At 37.1% G+C, this 21,549-nt stretch overlaps 4 protein-coding genes across 7 annotated transcripts in view; 1 reads left to right on the forward strand and 3 right to left on the reverse strand.

The window, feature by feature from the left end:
* Positions 1–15,483, reverse strand: part of LOC126610217 (probable disease resistance protein At5g63020) — a 69,652-nt gene extending 54,169 nt beyond the window's left edge. Inside the window, exons 1-2 of one of the 3 annotated variants that reach the window (XM_050278212.1) lie at positions 12,622–15,483; positions 12,146–12,451 (exon numbers count right to left, since the gene is read on the reverse strand). In XM_050278212.1, coding sequence (XP_050134169.1) covers positions 12,676–15,414 — 2,739 coding nt within the window. In that variant the 5' untranslated portion in view covers positions 15,415–15,483 and the 3' untranslated portion in view covers positions 12,146–12,451; positions 12,622–12,675. Of the gene's footprint in view, positions 1–11,969; positions 12,452–12,621 lie in introns of those variants that run through there. The other 2 variants (XM_050278211.1, XM_050278213.1) reach the window with 2 other exon arrangements.
* The window catches only part of LOC126610219 (uncharacterized), a 61,923-nt gene that overhangs the window by 12,628 nt on the left and 27,746 nt on the right, over positions 1–21,549 (reverse strand). The window lies entirely within an intron of this gene.
* On the forward strand, positions 9,218–11,713 carry LOC126610224 (zinc finger CCCH domain-containing protein 39-like). The gene is made up of 2 exons (XM_050278225.1): positions 9,218–10,207; positions 11,127–11,713. Exons 1-2 carry the CDS (start codon positions 9,658–9,660, stop codon positions 11,372–11,374), a joined length of 798 nt encoding a protein of 265 aa, XP_050134182.1. The 5' UTR covers positions 9,218–9,657; the 3' UTR covers positions 11,375–11,713.
* Positions 17,101–20,522, reverse strand: LOC126610218 (uncharacterized). The gene is made up of 5 exons (XM_050278214.1): positions 19,237–20,522; positions 18,760–19,030; positions 17,915–18,012; positions 17,739–17,817; positions 17,101–17,639 (listed from the first exon to the last, which is right to left on the reverse strand). The coding sequence occupies exons 1-5, from the start codon at positions 19,945–19,947 to the stop codon at positions 17,503–17,505; spliced, it is 1,296 nt and encodes a 431-aa protein (XP_050134171.1). The 5' UTR covers positions 19,948–20,522; the 3' UTR covers positions 17,101–17,502.

Consider the following 21,549-nt stretch of genomic DNA (forward strand, 5'->3'; position numbering starts at 1 on the left):
CCGTCCCAGGCAACGGTTTGGTGTTGGCATAGGGCCTGGAGTGTGTTTCCTCTGGCTATTAACATAGGGATGGGAAGCCGGCATGGGGCCTAGGGGTTATCAGACATTCACTAGTGATTATTATATATACAAGTTATGATTTGAGACATTGCATGGCATGCTAGGTTTTGGAAAACCTATGTTTATCATTATATATGTGTTTTCATAAAACCTGGGAGTTAGTACGTTGATAATTGTTTTACTATATATATATATATATATATATATATATATATATATATATATATATATATACATATATATATATATATATATATCAACTTGGTCCACTCATGTTTGTTTTGCGCCCCCTTCAGGACTTAGAATCGAGGCATACAATCTCGGCATCCAGGCATTTCCGCATCGGCATCTTTGAGTCCTCTCGTTGTAGGTCCCACTCCTTTGTTCATTTAATTTTATATTATTTCCTTTAGTGTTCTAGTTAGTTGTATGCTCTGAACACGTTCGTTAAATGCATATTCATTATTCTTTTATATTTATAAGTCTTATATATCCCTTGTTTTCAACTTTTGCACTTAATAAATGGCTTTCGTCACCCTCGGGTGTCTGCCAGCATGTGCCTATCCTGGTATTCGGGGAATATCGGGATCGGGGCATGTCAACGCACGATAACTTTATACATAGCTCTATCTCCTTAATATTACTAACTTGAACATCACAATGTCTTCAACTAGGATTGCACTGGTGCCCATCATCCTCGAGACTTGCTCATCTTGCATGTTGTGTTAGTAAATTCCAAAAAGCGGAAAGATCGTGCTTGAACACATATTTCAAACCATTAAGTCATGAAATGAAACACAACAATCTTATAGTCGTCGAACAAACTGATCAATTATTTCTTATCGTATTATGTTATTGGATCTAACTGTCAATATGATAATCTCTAGTAATTAATAAAACACTTTTTGTCAACCAAAAGTAAATGAAATAACCATGTAATACTGAGCAGAAATTCAAAATATGGGCAATTTAGTAATTACATGACTACAAATTTTACTGTTTTTTAGTTGAGCATCATAGCCATGTAATACTAACATATTTTATATAAAATTTCTCTTCGTTCCTGTTTCTCTCTCATCACCACTACTGACTTCTCTTTGCAACTCTCTCACCAAAACATCCAAAAACCGCCCTCCCACATTGTCCTCAAGCTCTCTTCGTTCCTGTTTCTCTCTCATCAACTCTCCTGGACTTCTTTCTGCAGCACTCTCGCCAAAACCCTCTTCAACCGCCCACCTCCTCCCTTCCACATTCTCCTCAACCGTAAACATCATGATTTCACTTACCTTAAACTCCCACAAGTTGTAGAAACTCCAAAATTTGGTTCATACTTTTACAATTTTAGATGCCCAATTCATTTTGATTTAAAAAAATTCATTACCGTTCCCACCCCTGCTTCTGTTGTTGTTGATCGCCATAAGTCAGCCAGTTACGTTAGCTATGGGGGCCTCACCTTCCTGTGGTAGCACTAAGGTTGTTCAAAGTAATCATCATCATCACCCAATCTCAATGGCTTCCTTCCAAATTGTGGAGCCCAGGTTTAATTTTAATTCTCTGAATAGCCTTTGGAATTGGATCTTCAATTTTATTAGTTTCATTGAGAGAAAGCATCCTTTCAATTGTTTAACTTACCAATTACATATTTGCAACAATTGCAGAGTAGTGTAGGAGGAAGTTCAATGATGGAGTAATAAGACAGAAAAATATGGTTTAGCTTTTTGTCTTTGTCGTAAGCTTTTTCATTCCAAATATGCAAGTTTTTTATCTTCTGATTTTTAGAGTATATGTAACATATAGTATTTTTACCTTCAAGTATCTATACGAATATATGAAAATGAATCAAGTTGCTGGTTTGGTGGCTATGTTCGGCAGCAATTGGAAATAAAAAAGGACATGGTTATTTTTATTACCGTGTTTGTCTTAGTTGTATTTTCTCATTTTTGTTTACTGTATTTTCAATTTTAATAACTTATTTTTTCAATCACTTTCGTAGATATAGCATTATAATTGCAAGTCAGTGCAATGAGTCCAACGTCTACAGACCTTGGTGAAATACGTGCAAGGCGACGCAACAGTTACCAAATCAGAATGCAAGTAATGAGTTCAAAGCAACGACAACATCTAGCACGTTGTCGTTTTAATTATCACCTCCGAAATATGACAATGAATCAGCCACAATGTCGACACAAACTGCTACATCATCTATTAATGTAAGGTGGTCTGTTTATGAACGTGGAGAATCAAGTCGAGGATCTCAAATGACGCAGCCTGTTTATGTACGTGGAGAATCAAGCCAAGGACCTCAAATGAGCTAATATGTATATGAAAATAGAGAATCACTTGAGATGAGACAACCTGTATATGAACATGGACAATCAACTCGATCTCATAATATCCATGTCCAACAAAGGAATGCCACAAATGCACAATATAATTGTGCACAGAATTTTAGTGAATCTCATGGGTTTCAGAAACTTCGGTTACCACCACCATCAACATGCAGGCACTGTGCAACAAAACTCTTTCATCTTGAGTCTAAGAAGTTATGTTGCTTGAATGGAAAGACTAACTTGCCCCCCATACCAGCACCTATCGAACTTCTTCAGTTATTCTCATATGAAACATCACAAGGCAGGCATTTCAGAGAATATATTCAAGCCTACAATCACGTCTTCTCTTTTACTTCAATGGGCGTAAATGTTGATGAACAATTTGCAAATGCTAAAAGTGGAGTGTACACATTTAGAGCACAAGGTTTAATCTACCACCAAATTGGAAGCCTTTTACCTACTACAGGAACCAAACCAAGGTTTTTACAAATTTATATATACGATATTGAGCGTGAAATTGACAACTGCATGCTGGAAAACAATGGCCTAAATAGACAAGTTGTAGAGGAAATAAAGCATGTCTTAGATCAATACAATCCATTTGTGCATATGTTTCACCATATTTCATATTTTCAAGATTTGAATACTTGCAAGCTTATAATCAAGGAGCAACCGTCAACTCATCGCCAACATAGTATTCCAACTATATCACAAGTTGAGACTGTTTTCATAGATGGTGCCGACAGTGATGCAATTAATGGAAGAGATATTGTTGTTCAAACTACTAGCGGGCAACTTATCAATGTTCAAGATGTTGTTGGGTATTATGACTCACTTCAATATCCTTTATTACTTCCTCATGGGAGTTATGGGTGGGACATAAATAGCCGCAATGAAAATGAAACTGCATGTACATGTAGAGACTTTTATGCATACATGTTACTGGTAATTCCACTTCAATATCCTTTTTTTTTATATAGCTTTTCTCTTTTTAAATTTGTTTATACGGTTTAAAATATTTGTAAGATATAGTAACAAATAACCATACATTATGTGATAAATACATATTCGCCAAACAGGTTCGTCATTGATATTACATGGTGGTCGATTATTACAACAATATATAGTTGACAATTATGTCAAGATTGAGGCATAGACTTAGGTTCCTGCAAAGCAATCAACAAGCTATTAGAGCAGAGTTATATCAAGGATTGCAAGACTCACTTACATCGGGTGAATTTCATGCTGGTATGTACCAAATCCACACTTTCCAAGTTAATTTCTATTAGTTTACATTCCTAAAGAATTTTTATAAAAATGTATTTGAAATGTCATCTTTAACAACAAATAGGAAATGTGGGACGAACAACAATACACCCCTCATCTTTTGGTGGAAGTCTCCGTGATATCCATCAATGTTATCAAGATGCCATGGCATTGGTTCAAAAGTATGGGAAGCCAAACATATTTCTAACTATGACGTGTAATCCATCATGGGAGGAGATAACAAGTGAATTATTTCCTTGCCAAACACCACAAGATAGGCCAGACTTGCTAACTAGAATTTTCAGATCCAAATACGAACATATGAAGAAAGATATTTACAACACTGGAGTTCTAGGTAAGACAATCGCTCATATGCATGTAATTGAATTTCAAAAAATGGGTCTGCCCCATTGTCACATGCTTATTATTTTTGAAGAGTCAGACAAGTTAAACACACCTGATGACTATGATCGCATTGTGAGAGCTAAAATTCCATACAGAGAAGAACCTGAGTTATACAATATTGTCCTGAAACATATGATCTATGGACCATGTGGGGCTCTTAATCCAAACTCTCCATGTATGAAAAATGGAAGCTGTAAAAAAGCCTTTCCTAAGAAGTTTTTTGAAGTCATAATGCAAGGAAATGATTGTTACCCAATGTACATGAGGCGCAACGATGGTAGATATGTTGCTTTAGATCGAAACATTGAAGTAGAAATAGATAATAGGTGGGTTGTTCCATATAACCCATGGCCATTATTGAAGTATAATTGTCATATAAATGTTAAGGTCTGAAGCAGCATAAAGTGTGTCAAGTATCTATATAAATATATGTACAAAGGACCTGATCGTGTTTCCTTTGAGCTGTGTTTGGGACCATCTTATGATGAAATATCAAAGTACTTAGACGCAAGATGGATTTGTGCTCCAGAAGCTTTATGGAAAAAAAAATTATGAATCGTATATATCCTTCAATAGAGTGGCTGCAAGTTCATCTTCCAAATAGGCATCAAGTCAGATATTACAGTCACATCTCAATTATGGAAGTTTTGTCTAACACAAGCAACTCAAATACGATGCTTACCGAATTTTTCCGTATCAACTGCATTGATCCATTTGCAAGACAATGGTTATATAGAGAATTCCCTGAACATTATAGATGGGTTGCCACTGGAAAAAAATGGCAAATGAGGGTTTCACAACAAAAGGTTATCGAACGAATTTATACAGTATGTCCATATAAAGGTGAACGATTTTACTTACGTACTCTATTAAATCATATCAGAGGTCCCATGTCATTCGATCATCTTCTAACAGTTAATGGAGTTGCATTTCCAACTTTTAAGCAAGTGGCTGAAAGGAAGGGTTTGCTTGAGGATGACAATAGCATTCACCAATGCCTCCTAGAAGCTGCAACAACTCAAATGCCATCAACTTTGCATAGGTTATTTGTCACAATATTAGTGTATTGTGAACCTATTGGAGTGCGTACTTATGGGAGGAATTTCATTCATTTATAGGGCAAGACTACCCAACATCCAGCAGCTCAAAGAATAGGGTTATCATTAATCTTTTGTTACGAGATCTGAATGTATTGTTACAACAACATGGTAAAAGAATTTGTGATTATGATCTTCCACAAATTGATATGTCCATGAATAGCTCAACAACTCTAACAAATATACAAGATAAGCTCACAGTTCATGTTCCCCTAGAAGACCTGCAATCAATTCAGACATTAAACAATGATCAACGCACCGCATTCGACATAAGCATGAGAGCTGTTACATGTAATCAATCAGCAACTTTCTTTGTAGATGGCCCCGGTTGTACTGGAAAGACTTACCTTTATCATGCAATTCTTACCTCGCTAAGGAGTGATGGCCTCATAACTATTGCAACAACCACATCTGGTATTGCAGCTACTATTTTACCCAGAGGAAGAACAACACATTCATGATTTAAGATTCCTATCGACTTATTGTCCACCAACACTTGTTCTATAAGCAAGGAATCAAATTTGGCGGAGCTTCTAAGGCGTTCAGCTGTTCTTATATGGGATGAAGCCACTATGACTCATAGGAAAGCATTTGAGGCTTTAGATAGAACCTTACGAGATATAACGGGCATGGAAACACAATTTGGTGGCAAAATGATGATTCTTGGAGGAGATTTTTGTCAAGTTCTTCTCGTTATGCCTTATGGAACCAAAGTGCAACCGATAGATGCATGCATTGTAAAATCCTCATCATGGAATGAGATTCAAGTTATCCGGTTGAAACATAATATGAGAGCTCAACAAGACCCTGATTTTGAAGAATTCCTACTCCGTGTTGGTGATGGAAATGAGTCATTTGTAGAAGATGATATGATTAGAATCCCGAATTCAGGTGTTATTCCTTGGCATGGCGATGAATCAATTGGTGAGCTTATTGGTTTTGTATTTCCAAGATTAGAGGAGAATGCTTTCAACTTTTCTTATATGGTTGATATGGCTATCATCACCCCAAGGAATAAGGGCGTTGACAAGTTAAATGAAGTGGTGTTAAACACATTTCCTAGGGAACAACACATTTATTACTCTTTTGATAGAGTTGACGATGACCCTCAAAACTTATATCAACAAGAGTTTTTGAATTCTATAACTCCAGGTGGCTTACCTACTCATAAGTTGACATTGAAGTTGGGTGCACCAATCATGCTCCTTAGAAATATTGATCCAAAAACTGGGTTATGCAGTGGAACAAGGTTGATATGTCGACGATTCTTTCCAAATTGCATTGATGCTGAAATATTAACTGGGCATTTTAAGGGCACAAGAGTCTTTCTACCACGCATTCCTTTGAAGCCTTTGGAAAATGTAAAGCTTTTGTTCTCTTTTATATGTCGACAATTTCCTGTAAGATTAAGCTTTGCGCTGACCATAAACAAATATCAAGGCCAAACAATTCCATATGTGGGTGTCTATCTCCCTAATCATGTGTTCAGCCATGACCAGCTTTATCTAGCTTTGTCAAGAGGAGTTTCCACACAGACAACGAAGGTCCTTATAAGAAATGGTGTCATTGCAAGACAATCTGGAGTTTATACAAGGAATGTTGTATATAAAGATGTTCTAACATCATGCCATATGCAACAAGATGAATAAAACATCATGTTTACTTACTTATCCCTTTAACATTATTTTCAGTCTTTTTTTGCCAAAATGAATCCATTATTACAAATTGATATTTTTCATTTAGACTTAAGTATAAAACTTGGTTCTCAGCTAAAATTTGGACTGGGGGTACCAAAACCTCAGATAAATACAAAGACCATCTTACCTTTGGATGTTTCTACCCTAAATAATTTCACGACTGCCTTACTTAATTTCCCAATACGTATGTGGTATTTTAGTTTTGAATTTCAGTTTTTTTCTTATATGTTCTAATGTCCTGCTCATATGGTAATGCTTTGTGTAGGTTCTGTCAAGCCTTCCAAATTGTTCTACCAATTTAAAAAGTAAGTCATATTCAATTCACTAAAGATTTGGAATTTGAGGCGCAATTGCCGCGGATTGTAACTCTGAGGTGCAATTGCTGCAGATTGTAACTCAGTTATGCATTTTCTTTTTACCGCAATTGTCAGCTTTGCAAATGTTTCTAGCGCTCAAATGTTGTATATAAAGATGTGCTAACATCATGGCATATGCAACAAGATGAGTAAAACGTAAGGTTACTTACTTCTCCCTTTAACATTATTTTCATCCTTTTTTTGCCAAAATGAATCAATTATTACAAATTGCTATTTTTCATTCAGACTTGAGTATAAAATTTGGTTCTCTTTAATCTATTTGTGAATGAAAGAACTACTTGGTCTATTTCTAAAGCTTGATAAAATAGTTAAGGCCCCTAATTCTTTTCTTTAATTTTGAATGCACAAGGGTTGTTGTCTAGGATATGCTAATCTTTGAAAATGCAATATGAAAACTATTATGTAATTCTAGGAGAGCTCAGTTATTCATGATATATATATAAGGTTATGTCTTCTCTATATGCAATTAAATTCATTTCCTTTTATTAATATTTTTAAGAAATAAGAGACTATTTTGAGATTGTGTATTCACATTAGCTTTGATTTGTTGACTCTAATGTTCTTTTCACTCTTTGTTGCAGGCCTTGCTCTCATCTTTAGTAATGTTCAAAATTCAACCTTTGCTTGAAAGTTGGAAGTGGTACCAAAATTCTGAAATTAGTAAAGTTCCATGTCAAATCATCATTGGAAATTATTTCAAAATGCGTTGTAGCCCAACTCATGTGTACTCAGTAACTTCTAATTTATTCAAATTTGGAGTGTTTATGTATTATGTCTATTGTATTTTTATCTGCATTCTGGAAGTTATGTAGAATCTGCCACATCCTATACTCTACTTTTGGATGTTTCAATTATGCTGAAACAATAAAAAAGGAAATAATTAAAAGTAAATTTGATTGCACACGTATAGTGTGTGTGCCTGTTGCTAGTTGTATTAAATACATGTAAATTTTGTAGCTAGTTCTTATTTTATGAAATTTGGCTACAATCATCAGTTTAACAATCTGAACTTTTTATCTGCTTAGTGATCTTAACCATTCAAAACTCGTACGAAGCCATAAGAAAACCACTATAAAGTCTCCAACACTCTAATCATATCAAGCACCAAATATAAACATTGAGGGTGCATTTACTAATCTGTAATCAAATTAAGAGGAATTGAAATGAGGAGGAATTGGATTGAGGATGAATTGAAATGAGGTGGAATCAGAATCAGATTCCTGTTGAAGTTATTTACTAAAATTGTTTGGAATCGGAGTAGGAATGATGTCGAGTCCATATAAGTTGTTTGCTAATTCACTTCAATCGGAATGAAAACTAGGTTGGTTACTATATTGCCCTTACATAAATAAATTATTTTGATACTAATTAATTAAATTAAATTCTTAATTAAATTTATATAATAAAATTCATCTATATAAACATTTATAAATAGATTTTATTTATTTATTAAAAGATGGCATGAATAATGTTGAGTTCATATAAGTTGTTTACTAATTCATTTCAATTGAAATGAAAACTAAGTTGTTTACTAAATTGCTCTTACATAAATAAATTATTTTGACACTAATTAATTTAATTAAATTTATATAATAAAATTATCTATATAAAAATATATAAATATGTTTTATTTATTTATTAAAAGATGGCATAATGAGTGTCAAATGAAGGGCAATGTTAGGATAATAAGAAACAAGTGAGGGCATAATAGGAATAAAAGATGCATTACCGATTACCCTACCCTTAGGGAATTCAAATACCTCAAACTAGGGAATCTCGTTCCTCCAATTTTAGGAATTGGATTCCTTGTTTCGTGTGGACTCCACCATTTTTTTTATTCCTTAATATTTAGTAAACATCGGAATACTCCGTAATCGGAATTCAATTCTGTTTCTTTATTCCGATTACCCTTACGTAAACATGCCATGAAATTAGTGGGAATTAAAAATATTCTCATTCGTTACAAAAAGTAAAGAAGGATTAATTAATGGTAGCTCACCTGAAGAAAAAATATCTCTCTAATGCTCACCATAGTAACGTAGAAACTGTAACCAGACACCACTCACTCTTCAGAACGTAGAAACTAGCCGAGCTGATGCGCTTAATGTTTCTCACTGTAATCATAATCCAAGATTTTGCTTAAAATCTTCACTCTGGGACCTCCCCATCTCACTAAATTCTCAAATTTACATCTGGGTTTTCTTGTTCGTCTGGATTCTGACGCATTCATTGCAAATTTTTTCAATGTTCAAGCACAATGCGTCTCATTCCTTCACTGACACCCACTGATTTCTTCTGATACAGCATCTGGGTTTTTCTTAAGTTTCAGCTCCAACCATTTCCCGGAAATAATTTTCTTCTTCTGGGTTCTTTGCCATTTCATCAAACAGTTGGAGTGCAACTGGGTCGCAAGTTACATACCAACATGAGTACTCCATTGCCTACTCGCCAATTTTTTGCTCAATATCTTGAATCCGGTGACAACGGGCGTCAGATAAAACATCAAATTCCTACCGAAGGGAAAGAAATCGAAGCTCAATCTAACATCAAGTCCCAAGCCTTCAAGAAACCCAGAACTTCTGAAGCCGTATCGAACTTGAATGCGGCCTCGGGGCAGAACAACATGTTGCCTAGCTATTACAAGACCCAACTGTGCCGTAAATTCCAAATGGGTTGTTGCTCTTCTGGGCAGAGATGTTCCTTTGCTCATGGCATCAGTGATCTCCGCAGGACTTTGCGTGATGCACAAGGAAGGGTAACTGAGAAGGGAAACTTGGCCAGGAGGACTTGGAATGGTGATCATGGAAGTTCTAATGGAGTGAGAATATGCAGGTCGTTCTTTAGATGGGGAACATGCAGTTACGGAGACAATTGCCGCTTTCGTCATGTCAATCCTGAAAATAACAGAGATAGTTCGTTCATAAGCATTTCAACTGCTGGTGGTTCTGCTCAATTTGACTGCAAGAAGTCTCTGGGTATGGATTTTGACACTACTTTGTTTAATATGTTCAAATGATTTTTCAGGTCCAATGTAAATTACAATTTTCGATAGGATACCTGTATTGCATAGCTTTGCTAATTTTTCCTTTTGCGCGTATGTGTGTGTGTTGATCGTATGAACGGTTTAGATGGTCTACTCTTTGTTAGAGTATCGGTTGATTTCTCATGTGCTCTAGAGTCGTTTTACTTGCACTACAAGAAAAGTTGTCATAAGTCAAACCCAATTGGTTCCGTATCAGAAAATTAAGAAACCACACTCGACCTTATGAGCTTTTTCTGTTAAGAAGGTATTGAATCATGCCAATAGGTTGGACTGCTGAAGGACTTGAACGTTAGAAGAGGCACCCGGGACATTCATCTAATGAACTAGGTATTTAGATTGCATAATGCTGAATCACTGATTGCAATTTGCTCAGTTCTTATTTCGAAAGGGGCCAGGTTTCTCCAAGTATGAAAGAATGAAAGAAAGCAAAACAGACCAGACCTTTTCCAATTTGATTAATTCAAATTAATATTCGATGTGTATGATTTCATAGTGGCATCAGACTTTCTTTTTCGTCTTGCTGCAGATTGGGTATATAGGTTTATAATGAGATTGTTTCTTTCTGTGTCTGGTTGTCTTGGCTTGTAATTAAAGTGGGGCAACTTCTTCATATGCTTTTATAAAAGTTGTGCATTAGTCGTTCATACAATTTAATCACCATCTTTTTCTATTTAGTTTTACCTGGCATTTCAAAGTGTGGCACAAATTCATCTGTAGCCATCTCCAATGATAAACGAGAGAAGTTGATGACCCTGTAGAACCGATCATGATTCAAGAATTGCTCACTATTGACGGATGTGCAATGATTTTAAAAGAACAAATTTTGAGATGCATTGTTGTTAATTTTGCAGAACTAAGGAAGCTTTGTGGCTATACGACACTGGAAAGTGGAAGTGTCCAGGCTAACAGTTTAACTACTTATACGAGGGGCAACAATGCATCAAATCGTAGGATGGGGGTTGCGACTGCTTATAAACAAGGGCAGAGTACGCATTGCAACTTAGAGTGGAACGAACTTGAGAAAATGAGTCGCATCTATGCTGATTGGATTGAAGATATGCCTCTTCTACATGGCCCATCAAGCAAAGTGGAGTGCTAGCCGAGTTTACTATGACGTGTAAGGGAATAGATTACTTCTCTATCCATAGTAGATATAAGAAGCTTCTTGTAATTTCCCCTAACACCTTCCTTTTGTTATATGAGTGTGGGATTGACTTCGTGTGCGACCTGTAGTCTAGTAAATAGGAGATGCTTCAAACCCAAGAGCCTACAAAGCCAGATTTTAAATATCTTGATTTTCCGTATCTCTCTTGTCTAGGGATTTTAGCCGTTATCTTCCGAATTGTATGCACGTTGTTATTGTAAAGACATTTTCAGTTTACAAGATATGGTACAACACTGTCACATGAATGTTTGGCTAGTGTGAACTAAGTCAAAATCTTATGTTCAAGTGCAGATAACCTCAGAAAATTCTCCTTTGCCTATTTGTGTTCTTGATTCTCACACGTGTGCGTCTGTTTGCGTGCATGAATTTGCAGTCTTCTTGCAAACTAAAACTATAGTGGCACGACAAGGACTTAAACCCCTGTCGTGTTTGGGGCCAGGACGGCCTCAAGCCACCAGGATAGCCCCTTCTGGATACCTTTGGTTTCAGATTTAGTACAATAGGTCTTAATCTTCACATGCAGAAACAGTAAAAGAAATAGACTTACTCTAACATTTGATGAACATCAGAATATACAACGGTAGGCCAGTGGCCATGCTATTGGTAACAGGTATTCCATGTTCGTCTCTTTGGAACTGGCGCTGGTAAAGCTCCAGACGAATTTCTGTCTTTACTCTTTTGATGAACTGCACTCGAACTCTACACCTCTAGGATGGAAAGAATCACTCAAACGTTGTAGATATATCATCTCTGAAGAATATGAAACATGTTCATATTCTTCACATTCTGGAATATCCTAATTTGGACGAATTTGAAATTTATTGTGCAGAACTAGCACGTAAGGATCCTCGGATGTCAATGATGACGAATCACGTGTGCTTCCTTGGCCTTCAGTTTGTACAAGATGCCAAAATCTTGGGAGAAGAATGTCCAGCGCTGAAGAAGCTGCCACTTAAAAGAGGACTGAAGCATTCTACGTCACTTGGCCGACAATGGTGACCGGAGAGTCTACTGTGAATTGTATAATCGTAGAATGCATGATTTTCTTAGAACCCAATGTGAGGTTCAACAATAACAATATACAGGAGCGTAGAGTGAATGAAAAGAATCACATAACATGGAATTTCGAGGTTTTGAATATCCAAACAACAGCACAATATTGAAAATATTATGGTATGCACCTGTATACAAGCAGAATCATCCTCCTTGTTCTTACGTAAGGCCCTCTCGCTGCCTCACTTAGTTGTCGTATGTTGGAAGCAGGGAAGAAAAACTTTTCGAGCATCTTCGTCCTCCCACTCTAAGAAAGACCACCATGCCTCATGTCCTCTGATTACAATATTGCTCCCCTCAGCACTTGTGGAGTTGAGTGGAAGCTTTCTCAGCGCTGTACATGCAGTTACCTTGATTTCTTTCAGGTACGGAAGGGGCAGGGGACTATCATGTATGCTACTCAGCTGTGGAAGCAAACTCAAAATCAGAACGGTAAGTTTTCCAAAAGGGTTCAGTTCTTGTACCACGTTTCCAACTCCACCCAGTCTTTCCAGATTGATTATTTTCTCAATATCACTGCAGGCTTCTACACGTAAATGGCAGAGATTCGGGGCAAAAATGAGCCAAGTCAAGTCCGTGAGATTTCGGCATCGTGATACTTCTATCCACTGAAGGCAAAGGAAGCAATTTTGTTTTATCATCATTAAATCCCGGGGATCATTGGGTGCTCGTCCTGCCCAATAAACTTCCAATTGTTCCCAATTACGAGTATCCCGAATATAAAGGGTATCAAGATGTTTCATATCCACCAAAGATGATATGTCTAGAAAGCTTGCTTGGTTCTCGCCATCTGAGAGCTGTAGAGTCCGAATACGGGTCACCAATTTGTGGTAGCTGAACAATTTTTTGAAACAAGAGCTACTTCGTACACTTAACGTCAAGACTTCAAGGTATTCCAAACCCTGAATTTCTTCTATCAGGGCACCCTCACCATCAAAAAGAATTCTATCTGAAGAACCGCATGCTAAAGTTCTCAAAACTTTTAGCACTGGAAAACTTGATATTAGATTCTGTGGAACAAAATCAAGCTCATCCATATGCTCCAAGTCCAAATACTTTAGCCTTACACATTCCTTTAACTGAATTGGCAACTTTCTTAAACCAGTTCTTGACAAATTGAGATGTTGTAACGAAATCAGGTTGGAAACGCCAGATGGCAATTTGGTTATGTTCAGATTTTGAGACAAATCCAAAACTCGCAGAGTAGGCATATGATCGAAAAAACCATCAGCAATCATATTCAAAGGACCTCCTCCATCTCTAAGTAATAGGGTCAACAGATTTGGAGATTTTGGTGTTTCAACCAGACATTTAAAATCACTACCAACCAATGATACCCTTTTTGTGTTCTTCCATTTCTTCACATTTGGCGTTCCCGGGAGACCTGTGTGCACGAGGATACTCTCGTTTTTTTTCCCACAGTCACAAGCTAACCACAATGCCATGTCACGAATTACGTCATGCATTTTTACAAAATTTCCTTCCTCTTCCAACAAACATGCGGAAAGGAGAGTTCCTATGATATGGTAAGTCTCATTTTTTGCTTCATCTACGTTAACATACTCTTCAAACATCTCCTCACACATCCAAAAATATAGTAAATCATCTTTACTTATCAGGAAATCTTCGGGAAATAGAGCACAATATAAGAAGCATGATTTGACTTTCTCACTTGGTAGATTATCGTAACTAAATTTTAAGAGAGGAAATACCTTGTCTCCCATAATGGAAAACTCTGAGGCAGATTCCTTTAGAACACGAATTGCATGCTTCCATTCGTGGGGTGTTTTCTTGCACGTCATGGCTCGACCAACTGTAATTATTGCAAGTGGCAAACCGTCACACTCATTTGCCACTACTTGCGCAAGTTTGGGGATATCTGGATGACTTTGAAGAGTTTCTTTGCCCACCTTCTCCTGAAACAAGGTCCATGCTTGGTTCGGCATTAGACAAGTGACTTTTATCTTTATTTGAGCATCCATACAACTACATATATGCTCCAAGCGAGTTGTGAATATTATCTTCGACTTCTTATTATTAGCTGGACCAGGAATCACTGGATTAGGAATCGCTGGATTAGGAATCCCAACTTTAGTCATTTCAATTGGCTCCCATATATCATCCAACAGTAGCACAAATTTCTTCTCCCTCAAGAACTTGAAGATGTGTTGAGCTTTTTCATGCGGCTCATTGTGCTTCCATTTGTGATTAAGAATCCCAAGCTTTTCACCAATCTTATCTTGGAGGATTTCAAGTTTGTGGTCTTTTGAGACCACGATCCAAATCACAGGATCAAAATGGTAAGTACTAAAGGCGAACTTGTTATGGATTTTGGTAAGGAGGGTGGTCTTACCCACCCCTCCCATTCCATATAACCCGATTGTTCCCACCTGTTCATCTTCAACATGTCTCCAGACCTCATCAAACATCGACTCCATCCCCACTGTTTGTTCAGTAGGCATTTCATAGACTACACCTACCCGCGGTAAGCTTTCTGTTGCCACCTCTTCAAAGCTTCCCTTGCTTTTCAAGGCATCCACTTCCACCAACAATTTAAACACTTTTTTTCCGTACTTGTAGCTGGGAAAGTAGTTCTTGGAGCAGTAAACTCCGCCACATGATTTCTGAATTTCTCGATCTGCACAACTTTGAACTTCTCTGACTCGTGTCTCAATAGTTTCCGCCTTTTTAATCCACAGTTGTACCTGGTGCAAGCGCATCATGGATGTCTGAAGCTCGGCAACCTCAACCCTTCTCACGAGATCATTCTTTAAAGCGGTCAGTTCTTGCAAAGATCGATCCAGAGCTGCAAGGTTTTCTCCGAGCTTGCTGATGTAGTTTGCTTGCTGACTAAGGAAAGCCCAGCAGCAGAAGTTAGCCGTGGGATCGCAAGGTATGGAGACTGAGAAAATGTTCCCCATGGCTTGCAGGAATACTGAAAAATGAAAAGATGTACTTTTGTTTGGGAGAGGAATTAGGTAATGTTTTGTAAATAGGATGATATGTGGAATGAATCATTGCAATTAATGCCTGTACCTTTACGTTATGTCGGTCGGGCTCACCAGAAACTTTATGTCACTTTAATCAGAAGACCCAATAATTCACTCTTGACTTCCAGATAGATATTTTATTCATGTTGTGAATTGAGTTCTGGAATCAACAAGGAAATTTGCAAATTGGGTTTCGTTTGAGATTTAATGTTTTATGGAGACAAGTTTCAGGTTATTTGAAATGAAAGGAATTGGATATTTTCATTTTTTGTTTCTTTTCGCATCAAGGTTCTTAAAAACACTAAGTGCTAATCGGGCGGTAGGCTAGCGCCTAGCGCCTAGGCCGCTAGGCGGAATCTAGGCGGGCGCCTAGACGGCCTAGATGGATTTAAGTAAATTTCTTATATATTATATGAATTAATTAAATTTACTATATCAAATGTAAATAATTATTGAATAATATGTTATTTCTTATAGAAGAACATACATATGTGAATGTTTTATGTACATATCTAATATACTTGTCTACGAAAAAAATCAAAATATTATCTAAATGATTTATAATTTATATAACATTTATATACATATAATATACATCCCAAACTTTTAAAGCTATAAAAAAAAACCCACGCAAGTGGGTGGTTTCATATTTAAAACCATCTAATGAGCGGGTGGTTTCATAATTAAAACCATCTAACTCTTTCATATCACCCAAGAATCCATCAATAGCTTTTGAATTTTGTTTCTTCTTCTTTACCCTTTCAAAACCTAATCTTTTAGTCTCTCTCACTCTCAACAACTTTTAAATTTTGTTTCTTCTTCTTTACCCTTTCAGAACCTAATCTTTTAGTCTCTCTCTCTCTTTCTCTCTCTCTCTTGGCACTCTCTTCCCTCATGCCTCATCTTCGTTCTTCTTCTTCGGCCCTTCACTTTCAAAACCTCAAAATTGGATCTCAAATCCAACTTACGCCACCATAGATTTAAATGTTTAATACTCTCTCTCTCTCTCTTCCCTCATCTTCACAGAGACTCAGAAATTCGTCGGAGCCCTGCTATTATGTATGAGATCAAAAGTTGTAGATCCGGTTGCAAAAATTGCTGCGAGATTCAAACTGCCTAGCCCACCTAAGGCGCCTAGTGAGCGCCTAGGTGGCCACCTAAGTCCTCCCCGCCTAATTGAACGTTTTGGTCTAAATCGGGTCAGAGCTCCGCCGCCCAACACCTAGGCCGATTTTTGGAATACTATTTCGCATCAAGATATATGAAATCTGTATTTATAAAGTGAGCAACACAATTTGGTAAAATATTCAATAAACCTAATATTACCCTTTCCTTCACATTCAAAAATATAAAAAAAATTCAACCACTTAATACTACGGTCTAGTGGCATTTCCCTTTACCTATAAGTGAGAGATCTTAGGTTCAATTCTTGACAAAGGTGAATTTGAACTGCATTATTGCTAGCCTATTATGAGGTTTAACCCACCTTCTCCCCTTAGTGTAGATAATATCGGTTGTTCCAAAAATAAATAAAAAAATTCAGAAAATCAAAACAATATGGCAAAACCTGCATTACAAACACATCATAAAAAAAATAAAAAATAAATAAAAAAAAGGTACAAAAAAAGAGTAATGCTATATTTTACCATCTATTTGTATCATTGTCTAATAGAGATAAGACCTACCAACACATGTGGCATCTCTATTAGATAGATGATATAAATGATGCATGAAACTAAAATTTGTACCATCTTTCTTGATTTTCAGTTTACAAGACATATTTTTAGTTTACAAGATAAATGTCACATGAATGTTTTGACAAAAAACAAAATGTCACACGAAAGCCTTATATCCAATTGCAGGTAAGCTCAGAAAATTCTCCTTTGGCTATGCTTGTTCTTGGTTCCCACACGTGTGCTTTTGTTTGCGTGCATGAATTTGCAGTCTTCTTGTGAATTGATCATCTGGTTCAACAGGAAATTCATCATTAGTGGAGACAAAGAAGATTCATCATTTGGTTCAACAAGAAATTCGTCCAATCTGCACTCCTTGTGAATCTATGTTCATGGGTTGGGGGTTCTTGTAGCTTCTAATCTCATCCTTGTAGCGTTCCTTATCTTGACGAGCCTTTGCTTCATATGGCTCCTTTTCCTCCGCTGAAAAATGGAAAACATTATGTTAACAAAGTTATACTTCGCAGAAATTCCTCATGTTGTGGAAGCACACAATATGTAATATAGTAGAATCACACATACCAGACATCTTTCTCCACTTCTCTCCAAGCACTCTCCCCACATCAGTAAACGCAATTCCAGGGTTCTCTCTCTTGACATTCTGCGGTCAACACAAATAAGGTCAATAATTTCTTCGAAACATCAATAATAACTTGAACCCAAAGTTAGAACCAGTAGATAGAAATTAAAAAACTCACATCTCTCTCCATATTTGAGAAGAACATGAAACCAGACATCGCTCTTTTGGGTGCATTCGGATCCTTTTTCTTCTTCTGTTTTTTCTTCTTTGAACCATCTTCACCATGAAACACCATGAAAATAAAAGAGAAGAATGATTCATGAGATATATTGTTAGGAATTGGCTCGTCAATGGTTACAGGAAGCATTCAAGCTTAAAGACATATCACCTCTGGCGCATATGGAACATCTGGATACCCTTCAAACAAGCAATTTCATCATCGAAGGAGACACAAATAGGTGGAATGGCTTAGTTTGGGAAGACGAAGTTGCTCGAAATGTTTTTCTTCCTTGTTTCAGACCCTCTATCTGAGGGCTGAGGAGGGATGGTTGGGGACCAGTTTGAATATGCCTTTTATTCTCACTTTCTTCCATTTGGTTTTTTGTTTATTTTTTTCATGCATTTCGTGCTCGTAGTTTCATTCTGTTAGCCTTGTGGGATGGGGTGGAGAGATTTTACCCGGTACACCACATGTCATAATATAAGTGGAGAGAAATTTTTTAAAGTGTCCCTCCACTTGAAAATAGAATTAAGGATATGTTGACTCAATGTAGAACTGTAGAAGTGTAAAAGATGAAACAGATGCTAGACTAATTTCTGTAGTTTTTAATTTTACAGCGATGCCAAAAAATTCAAACGTATGAGGCACTTTCAATTCGCAAAATGACTACAAAAGAGAAAAAGCAGTATCACGACACACAGGCAACAAAACTATATCGACAGACGAAGATTTTGCATTAACATTAAGATTCAAGCACAAACTGGGATTTAAGGAGGAACTGCATTTGTATTTTTTTCATGTACCTTTTTTAGCAGACTGAGCCCAGCTTATGGCTGACCTAGCCAAGGCATCTATAGGGTCAATGCATTTCTTAAGAAGAGGATCCAGGTGAAGAAGACCTCGCATATCATCGGACGCAAGAATAACAGAGTTCACAACCCTCGCCAGAAGAACCTGGAGTGCGATCCTCAAGAGATTTTGTGCCCCCTCTATGTCCTTTCTGTTTAAGGCTTCAATAGCAGGGGTTACAGAGTATTCCATGGTCACTTTATCCGGCAGAACAACCTCAAATCCCTGCATTTATATTACGAAAAATGAATATCATAACATGATGTAGCAATAAATGTTTTTACAAGTATAGTTAAGGAATTCATATTTAACTGGCAGGATATGAATGCGATTTAATGTCCTGGGGAACTTGTAATCTGTTGAAAACATATTTACTATTTCTTGTCATACGATACTAGACAATTAAAACAGAAGCTGGAAAATGGAATTACCTCGCTCTGCAGTTTCTCCTGATAGAATCCTGCTGTCAAAGTTGCATGGCTTGCAAGCACTCCAATCCGCAAAGGACTTCCGGCTTCAAGCGGCTTCAACTTTGCTTCCTTGAGCTCCTTGACAACACACTCACCAATATGAAGAAAAGGAACAGAACATCCCTTAGAAATTTCATCATGCCAAGAATGTGATATGTGACAAGGCATTACAATGCAACGAGCTCCCGATTTTTCAAGAAAAATCCTCTTACTCAGCAAATTCTCCACAATTGGAGTAGGATCGAATTCAGGACCATCGCTTTTACTGCTGACAGAAGGAAAAGAACTCTCAATTGATAAAAGCTCCTTATTTGAAACATGGTCAGAACAAAGAACAAAAGGAGGGCAACTTTCTCCATCTCTTGAACTCCAATTGACAATTTTTCTCATAAATTTAACATTAGAATCGACAGATAGCCCTCCAATTATGCCAACTGTGTTTGGTAGACCCGGTAATGATTTTCTGGGAGCAGTGTTTCTTAAAGCTGCACTTGAACCAGAACCCTTCTTAAACTCTGGAAACGGGCCAGTTTCATCTGTGTGCAAGAGAACTGGGGATGGAGTTTTAGCTTGACCTGGATTCAACCTCGTCATATAAAGGGTTCTATGTGTATTTACAAATCCCAAGTTATAGAAAGGATAGTTCGAAGGGCGCAAAGACGTTGCTTCCATTTATCAATCTACAGCAAAAACTCCAGAACCACTACTCAAACCATATAATTCTGCACAGATTTCTGAGTTGCGCAGCCTATGACAACAACCTTCTATACTTTGAACTTTACATTAGGCTCCACAGAATAAACACCCACCGTCAAAAGTTATGAACTTCAACAGTAAATTAACATTTAACAAGGAAAGTACTGAATGAGTCAATTCAGATACTTCAAAGTATGCAATTTAAAAACAAAACCCATATCCTCCAAGATTGCAATCCCCTAAGCAGATAATGGACTCTCTCTCTCTCTCGTCCAAGATTGCAATCCTCTAAGCAGATCATGGACTCTCTCTCCCTCTCTCTCTCTCTCTCTCTCTCTCTCTCTCTCTCTCTCTCTCTCTCTCTCTCTCTTCACTGGTTCTTCTTCAGTAGCTCAGTGGTAGAGCGGTTGACTGTTAACTAACATGTCGTAAATTTGAATACTACTTGGGGAGGCTTGATTCATTCGGAATTAAAGAACACTAAGATCAAAATCTATATTGGAAATTTAGATAAGTAGAGGAAACTCAGACAAGATACAAAATTTCCAGGATTTGAGGATTATTATCACTATCGCCATAAGGACCTATATTTTATGGCCCTACAGAGAGAGACATGATTCATCAAGGGAATAATAGTCAAGAAAGTGGGGACAAATCGTTTGGCATCTGATAACAGTGACAAATTTGGCATTATATGATGTTTCAGCAAACCAACAGAGGGCCATAATAATATATTTGACTTGTTGATTAGTTTAACTACTCTAAACTGCAGTAATTAAAAACCAAAAATTTGATTACTTAGGAGTTAGAGGTTGGTCATGTAGCCCTATTTGATAGTCATTTCATTTTTAGTTTTTAGTTTTTCATTTTTCGTGCTAGTGATATGAGTAAAGTATATGGGGAAAAAAGGGATGAAGAAGGCAGACTGGAGAGGGATTTTAGCCAGATTTTAAATATCTTGATTTTCCTTATCTCTGTTGTCTAGGGATTTTAGTCGTTATCTTCTGAATTTTATGCACGTTGTTATTGTAAAGTCATATTTTCAGTTTACAAGATATGGTGTGGCACTGTCAATGAATTTTGTTGATGCACAAAATCAGTGAGGATTTTGGTACAACAGAAAGTGTCAAGTTTGTGACCTTCGCTAGATTGTTCTGGTCACTAGTATGGATAAGTATGTAATTGGATAGAGACAGGGAAGCAAACACAAGATGTACGTGGTTCACCCTGATTGGCTACGTCCGCGGAGTAGAGGAGTTCTCATTAATTGTGAAGGGTTTACACAAGTACATATGTTCAAGCTCTCCTTTAGTGAGTACTAGTGAATGATTTAGTACAAATGACATTAGAAAATATTGTGGTAGAATGATCTCCTTCTATAGAAGAGAGTTTCTAGCTTTGTTTTGACATTGACACATGTCGTGTTGTGATTGGCTTCTGATGTTGACACGTGTCGCGCCATGATTGGCTTCTGATGTCGACACGTGTCGCGCTGTGATTGGCCTCCTGGTTGGAGGGAAACTCTTCTGAGTCCTTGACGGTATAACGTTGACTGGTGCTCGATAGTTTCGGGATTGG

The sequence above is a fragment of the Malus sylvestris genome, chromosome 17 (genome assembly GCF_916048215.2).
Source record: "Malus sylvestris chromosome 17, drMalSylv7.2, whole genome shotgun sequence".
Taxonomy (NCBI): domain Eukaryota; kingdom Viridiplantae; phylum Streptophyta; class Magnoliopsida; order Rosales; family Rosaceae; genus Malus; species Malus sylvestris.